At 33.8% G+C, this 10150-nt stretch overlaps 1 protein-coding gene across 1 annotated transcript in view; it reads left to right on the top strand.

The window, feature by feature from the left end:
* LOC137624810 (metalloreductase STEAP4-like) overlaps positions 1-9399 on the top strand; it is a 61468-nt gene extending 52069 nt beyond the window's left edge. Inside the window, exons 8-10 of the mRNA XM_068355762.1 lie at positions 321-489; positions 3146-3354; positions 5086-9399. Coding sequence (XP_068211863.1) covers positions 321-489; positions 3146-3354; positions 5086-5226 — 519 coding nt within the window. The 3' untranslated portion in view covers positions 5227-9399. The remainder of the gene's footprint in view (positions 1-320; positions 490-3145; positions 3355-5085) is intronic.
* Positions 9400-10150: the final 751 nt, after the last annotated feature.

Below are 10150 nucleotides of genomic sequence, written 5' to 3'. Positions count from 1 at the left end.
AGGGTTGTAGCTTGGCTATTATCATTATTATTATTATTAGTAGTATTATTGCTTGCTAGGCTACAACCCTAGTTGGAAAAGCCGGATGCTACAAGCCCAGGGGCTCCAACAGAGAAAATAGCCCAGTGAGGAAAGGAAACAAGGAAAAATAAAATCTTTTAAGAATAGTAACAATATTAAAATATATTTTCAAACATAAACTATAAAAATTTTAACAAAACAGGAGGAAGAGATATTAGATAGAATAATGATAATAGAAGGTATTTAATAGTAGTGTTACTCTCACTGTTCCTTGTACTAAAGAAACATAATGTTTACAGGCTTGCCTATCAGTCGCCTACACCACTCCTCAGACTATTTCATGGATCTACGAAGCACCAACGAAAATCAAAGCCGTCGTCGAAGTCAGCGCTAACATAACGAAAACGGACACGCTCACTATTTACGATTCACACTTCAACTGGAGAGGAGAACTGTTTATGACCATGGGTAAGGTTTTCGGATAAGAATTATTATTATTATTATTATGATTATTATTATTATTATTATTATTATTATTATTATTATTATTATTATTATTTCAAGCCAAGCTGGAGTTAGAGTTGTCTTGCTTGAGGGTATACTCGGGCACACTATTCTCTCTTATTTCTCTTCCTCTTGTTTTGTTAAAGTTTTTATAGTTTATTTAGGAAATATTTATTTTGATGTTGTTACTGTTCTTAAGATATTTTATTTTTCCTTGTTTCCTTTCCTCACTGGGTTATTTTCCCTGTTAGAGCCCCTGGGCTTATAGCATCCTGCTTTTCCATTTAGGGTTGTAGTTTAGCAAGTAATAATAAAATAACCTTAATTGGAAAAGCAAGATACCCTAAGATACCAAATTAAATCAAAGTTTCACCAGGTATTAGAAACGTTCCTGTCTGTCATTCCGCTGGACTGGGTTTCGATTCCAGCTCACGCTTGATAGTTTCTTGTGGTGTCTGCATCCTCACCATCCTTGTGAGCTAACGATGTTGGTTTGGGGAGACCTAAGGGTCCACCTGCTGAGTCATCAGCAGCCATTGCCTCGCCCTCCCTGGTCCTAGCTTAGGTGAAGAGTGTGTCTAGGATGCTGATCATATGTAGATATGGTCAGTCTGTAGGGCATGGTCACCTGCCTTTGCCATCCATGAGTGACCTTTAAACCTTGAATCACTTTTACCAAATTACTTTATGTGGACCATTTTTGCCGCAGATACTTATGCAATATTACTGCATGTTGTTATTTTGCCAGATTCTATTGTAAATATAACTATTTTATTACAAATTTCCATATGCTGATGTTTTATAAACATCTATCATGTATAAAGGAGGTTGAAACAAAGATCTACCTTAAAGAGTATTTTCTACAAATTTATCAGGCCTGAGGGTACACTCGGGCACACTGTTTTATCTTATTTCTCTTCCTCTTGTTTTGTTAAGGTTTTATAGGTTGAATAGGAGATATTTATTTTAATGTTCTTGTTGTTCTAAAAATATTTCATTTTTCCTCGTTTCCTTTCCTCACCGGGCTATTTTCCCTGTTGGAGCCCCTGGGCTTACAGCATCCTGCTTTTCCAACTAGGGTTGTAGCTTAGCAAATAATAATAATAATAATAATAATAATAATATGATGATGATGATGATGATACTTCTTTTGCTGCAATACATGTGAATTGTGCTTCTTCAGTAATCCATTTTAAGCTTAGATAATTTATAGTGAAAAGACAGGGAAATAAATAAGGTTTCTCTTCATAAATGTTTATAGATTCACCTGTTTAAAATATATAGGTGACAGGTCTGCTATTTTTCCTCTTGATTTGTTGTTTCTACAATGGTCCATTGCACAGAAATGATAAATCATAGGGTATAGAATAATAAGAAAGGAGTTAATTTTATTCATGCTCTACTCTTGTGTTGTATATCTTGGCAGTTTTTAAGTATTTATCCAGTTATGCAATATTTATACAATTAAGATTATTTATTGGAAAGACTAAACCCTTTGAAATAACCATACAGTGGCTTAGATTTTTTACTTGGTTGTAATAACTATAATTTTAACCCTATTTGGAAATTTCCAACCCTTAACCCCCAGGGGTTATTTTTTTCCCAGCACATTTTGCAGTATATTTTTTTTAGATTGCTTTAACAGCCTTAATTTTTGTCATAGAGAGGTCAGGTTGGTCTCATTCTCTTGGAAAATGCCTGAATGTTCTAAAAAAATTATCAAAAATATGAAAAAAAAAAAAAAATTATAGCATTTTTTTGCAAGGACGTACTGGCACGTCCATGGGGGTAAAGGGATGGCTTTTGTGAAACGTACCAATACGTCCTTTGTGGGTAAAAGGGTTAAGTATTTATCCAGTTGTGCAATATTTATACAATTCAGATTATTTATTGGAAAGACTAAACCCTTTGAAATAACCATACAGTGGCTTGGATTTTATTACTTGGTTGTAATAACTATTATTTTAATGTGTTGAGAATTCAAATAATTGAAAAACTTGATTGCGTCATTCTTTTGTTTAAAAATAATAAAAATGTCCTCCACATACCTTCTATACAAATAGGCTTAAAACTCATTGGACAATTTTCTAACCACCCAGTCTCATGAAAACATAAGAAGATACTTGGGCCAATATTTTCTTCGAGGAGAAGGACAAACCAAAATCAAACCATTGTTCTCTAGTCTTGGGTAGTGCCATAGCCTTTGTACCATGGTCTTCCACTGTTTTGGGTTAGAGTTCTCTTGCTTGAGGGTACACTCGGGCACACTGTTCTATCTAGTTTTTCTTCTTGTTTTGTTGAAGTTTTTATTGTTTATATATGAAATATTTATTTTAATGCTGTTACTATTCTTAAAATATTTTATTTCTCCTTGTTTCCTTTCATCACTGGGCTATTTTCCCTGTTGGAGCCCCTGGGCTTATAGCATCCTGCTTTTCCAACTAGGGTTGTAGCTTAGCATTTAATGATAATAATAATAATAATAATAATGGGACTGAGTGGTTGGAAAATTATCCTTCAAGTTTTAAGCCTGTTTTGTGTAGAAGATATGTGAAGGACACATTTAATATTTTTAAACTATTATTTTTATAATTATATTAATAATAATTAATATACACAGGTGCTATTGCCATGTGTCTGGTAATCGTACTGGGCATATCCTCGTTACCGTCCGTAACAGCAACTCTATCCTGGCGGGAGTTCACATTCATCCAGAGTAAATTGGGTTGGGTGGCGCTCATCTCAGCCTGCGCCCACGACATCTTCCTGGCCTGGAAGTACATGTTCATCTACTGGGGATGCTTTAACACGCTTCCCATTGGTCCTCAGGTGAGTTTGATCAAAGGTGTTTTCGTCCTAAGTTCTTCTCTTCAATCTTGGTATACAAACTTTGAGTTTTACTGTATAGTGCAACTGTGCCTCCCCTAGTTGGATCTTATTGCTGAATGCTCTTCCCAGCCCCAGTCCTGGTCCATATGACTCAAATTCTATATGTCAAAATCAAATAAAGAGTATAGGTGTGTGTGTGTGTGTGTTTATTTTCCAGGGAACCCTCGCTTGTTATGTCACCAGGGGAGTCATGTGTATAGGTCCAAGCAACTACCAGATTTGTCAGTAGCCTCAATTAGGATTTTCTCACAGCCTGATTCAGAGACAAAGACCAAAGCTCTTAAACCATAGCAATCAGTAGGAGAAACAGAATTTAACCACTCCATATGGTTAGCATTGAAATTACCAATAAGCACAAAAGAGGACTTTCTATCATCTTGTATCTTAGCCTTATTGGTAAGGAGACAATAAAAGATAGTCATCCAAGTCTGGATTCCAATAGATGGAACACATATGGCTAACATTGAAATTACCAATAAGCACAAAAAAAAATATTTCTTATCATCTTGTATCTTAGCCTTATTAGTAAGGAGACAATAAAAGATACAGTCATCCAAGTCTGGATTCGAATAGATGTAGCACAAATGAAAGTTGTTATGCCTTCCACAAACTTTTATCACCTGAATCTCCTGATATCCACATTCATAGCAGGACTTATGAGAAGCAGGGTACTCGGTCCTAATATACACTACCATGCCCCTGGCCCTAAGAATGGTATCCACTTCAAAATTATTGGTCTCTTGAAACTTGGAATAAGGAGCTTAGATGATTTCCTCATTTGAGAAACCAAAGTGTTTGAGCATAATAGAATGTTATACTGTCTGAAGGCAACTGTAAGGTCTCTAGTATTGTCATGCAGTCCACAAATATTGCAATGCATTAGTCTAGGATGGACTGGACTTGCTTGGATTCTGTTCAATATCTTCAGATGGAATGATGATTAAGAACAATGAAAAAGGTCTCATCATACCTGAAAATAAACTTAACAATAAAGGTAACAAAAACCCTCACAAGACTATACAAAGAAAATAATAGAAAACTCATAAACTTAGGACAAAATTTCAGATAGGACGGGTCAACATGACAAATCCGACACACCATGCAAGACATGCTATCCTCCAGGACAGCCACTTTGACAGAAGGAAGGATAAACTATGGTTTTTAAGATGAATGCCATAGAGGGAGGTCTTGGTATTCCATTAGGCATCCATGACCCTTCTATTTAGAGGAAGATGAAATAGATAGAATACTGTAGTGTTCCTGAGTGTATCCTCAAGTTAACAACTCTAACCCAAGATAGTGGAAGACCATGGTACATGGGTTATGGAACTACCCATGACTAGAGAACGATGGTTTATTTTCCGAGTGTCCTTCTAGAAGATTTGCTACCATAGCTAAAGGGTCTTCTAACCATACCAAGTGGAAAGTAGCCACTGAACTGTTAGAGTAGTTAACCAGATGAGGGAAGAAGAATTGTTTGGTTTGCTTAGTGTTTTTAGGTTTTCAGGTAGTGATAGTATTTTACCTGTCTCATATAAATATAAGGAAATGCTGTATAAAGTAGCTTAGTGATAATGATAGTAATAAAGATTAGTGTTGAAAATTATAATGATAATTGATTTTAGATGTTACCCACATATTAATGTTAAACCTATTGTCTTCTTTCCACAGTATGCCCTTTACCCAGCTTTCATTGCGGTCATCATGAAAATCCCTCTCCTCCTGCCCCCAGTGGACAACTACCTACAGAGGATCCGGAAGGGATACGAGCGTAATTCCACTTACGAGACTAGCAAAGTCGAACATGCCTAAAAGGGATTTAGAAATGGCACGGGAGGAGTCAGTATTGGAATCTAAGATTAAATCAGACTTGTTCTGTAAAATTCAAGATGTCAAGTGGGTTTTATGAAAGTCATATCTTGATTGGCAAAAAGAATCTACATTGGCTTCTTGAAAGAGATTAAGGTGGCTTTGTAGAAGTCAGACCTGGCTTTGAAAAGTCACCTAAGGATGGCCTAAAAGAATTCACTATTACTTTAACAAATACAAAATTCTGTGGGGGCCAAGGAATAGTTGGTGGGACTATGTAATTTAAAATATGCTTAGATGTCGTATAATAGTTTCTTTATTGTGGCCTACCAATAGATTTTCCAGTAACATTGAAACTTATTTTGAAAATGTGGTGGTTTTAGTGTCTGTAGAAAGACTGTAGTACGAAGATGCATTTTTTAGTCTGTTATACTTTGTTTTATCGTTTTTTCAATTTATTTACTTTTAATTTTGTTTAATTTCCGTTGTCTCGGCAAGTTATATAACTTGTTTATTCTTTAAATTGTAAATAATAACTTTTTAGCTTTACCTGAATCTTTAAGAGAGTATATGAAGCTGCCTCTTATCACCAGTGTTTGAGGACTGTAATTTAGTGCAGATTATTACAAAAATGTTTTCACAGCAATATTTGATGACATTAGTCCAGTGCAGAGGAACATTTTGCACTACAAAAATTATATATTCCAATCATAAAAAGGTTTTCTCTTGGTAGACTTTGATGAATCGAGAAACATATAGACTTTTTTTTATTTAATGACTTTCGGGTATGAACAGTGTAATTTTTTCCATAGATTTAGCTATTAAATTATTTTTTGCCCATATTAAAGTTGTTTCCCTCATTAATTTGTGTCGACATTGGACAAATTTTATGAAGCATATATGATCTCTCTATTAATTTGATGAGTGCAGTGACCTTATAAACAAAACTGTGGATTAAACTCTTTTAAAAGTAATATTTCACCGTTCCTTTCCGCTCAATAGTGGCATCTTATCGAAAAGTTTTAAAAGAAAATTATCAGAAGTAAACTTGCATCCCTGTTACGAAATATTTTATACATTTTATACCCGTTGCGAACGTATTTTTTAAAGATTTTATAGTGGAAACAGAAGGGTGATTGTAAGAAAAATTTATACTCATGTGACATATCTAGTGTAATCATTTCAAATTAGATTAATTATGTAAAGGCTTCAACCTCATAGCTGAATAAGATTCGTAAAAATGCATATATACAGAAAGAAGAAAAATTTCTGTAATGAAGAATTGTCTTTTTGAAATCTATCTTATTAGATGAAATAGTGGTTATGATACTAGACATGGTTTTTAGATTGGTCCAATTTTTTTGTGTTTGATAGCACATGTATTTTCACTGTGCCTCACCAGGTAAAGATTTCTTTAAAAGTACAAGTACTTTTGATCAGTGAAGTGTAGAATAGTCATCCCTTTTCGTAACGAACATTGAAGAGCCATATAAAATATGGATTTCACCGTACTCTGAAAATGAAATATGAATATTACCCTACTGTGTTTAAAATCATGAAAAGGACATTCCTATTAAACTTTTTTTTCCTAATAAAAGCTTCATATCCTTTCCGCCAAAAAAAAAAAAAGAATATATATTTTTTGGTTATAACAGTTTCAATGTAAATGGACCAAACACTGCAATTTATTGTTACAGGAGTCTTTGTATGGCCAAATGGGAAAAGGGTTGTGGTAGCCGATGTAGTAACGTTCCTGCCCGGTGAACGCTAGACTGTGGTACGAGTCCTGCTCAGACTCATTAGTTTCTTTGGTCGCTGCAATCTCCCCATCCTTGTGAGCTAAGGATGTGGTATTCAGGGAGCCTATAGGACTATCTGCTGAGTCATCAGCAGCCACTGCTTAGCCCTCCTTGGTCCTAGCTTTGGTGAAGAGGGGTCTTGAGTGCCGATCAGTTTCTAGGGCATTGTCTTGCAGGATAGGGCAATGTCACTATCCCTTGCCTGTCATTCATGAGCGGCCTTTAAACCTTTAAACTCACTCTTTGTTGTCAGATGGGTTTGATTTATAAAACTAAACTTACCATATAGCCTTTTCCTCTGAAACTCGACTGTATACAATTATCAATGTATAATTTTTCACTTTGTTACAAAACTACAAATCTAGTTTAAAATGCAATTTTGATATTGAAGGATGATATACAGTATACAACAATATTTTATGCAATGTGATGGTGTATAAATATCTTCACAGTGCTTAATTGGGACAGCCATTTGAAATGTGGCCATTATCTATGCAACAAGTGATTTATTCGTAATGGATGGTTTACAAAATATGGCTGTATGCTTTCCGTATTATGTATAAAGTATTGTTTTTTGATAGGGAAAATTCAAGTTTGTATATTTATATATAATATGCAGGTGTTGAACAAAACTTTAAAATTCACGTATGGTATTTGAAAGGTTATTGTGTTTGAATACTTTTATCATATATTGTTCCTGTAGTTTGTCATGTATTAGTCATGTTTGATTTATTAACAATTTAACAGTAATTTTATATATCATTGGTTGAACATAATGCATCAGCTATACTAGTGTTCTGAGCATACACACGTATTACAAAACATGACAGGCAGTAAAGAAAACTTCCTTGCTGTTAATGAAGGTGTCTGCAACTTACTATCAGAACCAAAGTTCAGGTTCTCAACTTTAAGTTCAATACAAAGGAAGTTAGAAGAAGGTTATGTATTAATTTTATCTATTATATGATAAAATGTCAAGAAAGAATTATAGATGGGTTTAAGTTTTGTAAAAGTGTAAGTTGTACACCAACGAACATGAGTAGATATTTATTTGAGTTATAAGGTAGATTCACGGTCATTTTAATTTTTTTTTTATTGTACAATACAGTATTGTATCCTGTTATTATATTTTTATATCTGCAAGTATATGCATTTTGATGTAGCTATGATGTTTTCTTTCATAATCATGTGTTCTTTAGAGTTGGATGAAATTGAAAATGCATTTTATTGAGGAAACTATTTTGAATTCATTTCAAGTCTGCATTTTTTAGGTAAATCTGTTCACAGAAGATTTCCTCATGGAATATGTTAGAATCCAGAAGCTCCCTGTAATGTTATGATTGTTTTGTATCATTAATGACATGATTACATGAACCTGTAATTGTAATTATTGCAATAGATGTTAGCGTAATGTTTCATATAAGTTTTATGCGATACGTTACTTCTCATTAAAGTAACATACGATAATCATAAGAAAATAACTTGTACATTTACTACAATTGAAATGAATCCACATGAATTTTAGTTTGGTTTTAATGCATTACTTCATTCTTTTCAGTCTTAGGAACTAGCCTGCGATTATTGTAAGCCTACAATCATTGTCAATCAATTTTAGGCCTTGTGTTGATGGCCTGATAATTTATAATGTAGACCTATTCAATTAACAAAGGGAGTACAAGTTTGGGGAAAAGATATAAAGCTATTTTGACAAGTGTACCCAATTGAAATTAATGTTTAGAGCATGGATTCAAAACCTTTTTGTTCTTCTGTATCCATTAGACATTTTTTATAGATTCCTGTGTACCCTTAAAATTGAGGATAAAAAAAAAGAGAAACAAGGAAATTGAAATATTATGTGTTCAGTAAGCAAAGGGAATACAAGGTTAAGGAAAAGATATTGAGCCACTTTGACGAGTAAGTGTGCCCATTTTAAATCTGTGTTCAAAACCTTTTTGTTCTTCTGTATTCATTGGATATTTTTATAGATTCCTGTGCATCCCTAAAATTGAAGATGAAAAAAGGGAGACAATGAAAATGTTATAGTGATTTAATTTTATTATTCAATCGATACAGATTACATGTATTGTGCAGTACTGGATATTCTCTCGGTTCCAATATACCTCTTAAAAAGTAAACATGTACCAGTTTGGGTGTATGTACCACTTGGGGTACATGTAGCACTAAGGGTACATGTACTACTTGGGGTCCATGTACCCCTGGTTTAAGGTAATCTAGTGAGTGTTTTGGGCTCAGCCTATTCAAGTTTTTTATAATTCGTGTATTTTTCTTCTTTGATATGAGTATTGTATAATTATGTGGTAAATTTCATAGCCGCAGGTGTAATAAGGAGGGGAAAGTATTAATTAATTTTTTTTTTTATAAAATGTCACTAGTATTTTGTGGAAGCTACTGTCTACAGAAATTTAACATATATAAACTTTGTAAATTAATTATTGCTTCCAAAATCTACACGAATAAGAAACAAAATCAATATTTTTGAAAAGCTATGGATACGAAATCCATACCTCCATGTAAATATAATAAATATTCTTGTTTTCATGTTTTTGAGTATTTCAATAGTTGCCCCAATAATTGTGTTATTCCCGTTTTCTTTTAGTCCCATTATTGTCTCTACTTCATCATCGTCATTATCATCACCATTCACTATTCATCATCAAAATCGTTCTGCCATCATGATCATCCCAATTACTAAGGCATTTAGATAGTGGTTAGAAGGATAACTTAGCATTATCATTGATAAAAGGTTTATGTACTTAATGTTATCATCATTGTAGCCTAATAATGATCTTTGCGTTGTGGCTAGGTTTCGGTGTGTGTTTTGATCAAGTAACGCGGTATTTGGTGCGCACAGAGATATATACTATATACTATATATATATATATATATATATATACATACATACAGTATATATAACGGATTTTGAAGCAAAGCGAAAAATCTGTTTTTGGATGAGATAGCCGTGTCGTCCTGATGGAAGGTTCCTTTAGGCAGCTTTCTAAGGGATATTTGACTTCAGTGATACTCCCAGGGAATTGACCACAGGTCTCCAGAATTCTAACTCCTGGCACGAGTAACTTTAAATTAACTCTTAAGGATATCGCATAAT

The sequence above is a fragment of the Palaemon carinicauda genome, chromosome 31 (genome assembly GCF_036898095.1).
Source record: "Palaemon carinicauda isolate YSFRI2023 chromosome 31, ASM3689809v2, whole genome shotgun sequence".
NCBI classification, from domain to species: domain Eukaryota; kingdom Metazoa; phylum Arthropoda; class Malacostraca; order Decapoda; family Palaemonidae; genus Palaemon; species Palaemon carinicauda.
This window is presented reverse-complemented; position numbering and strand designations above follow the sequence as displayed.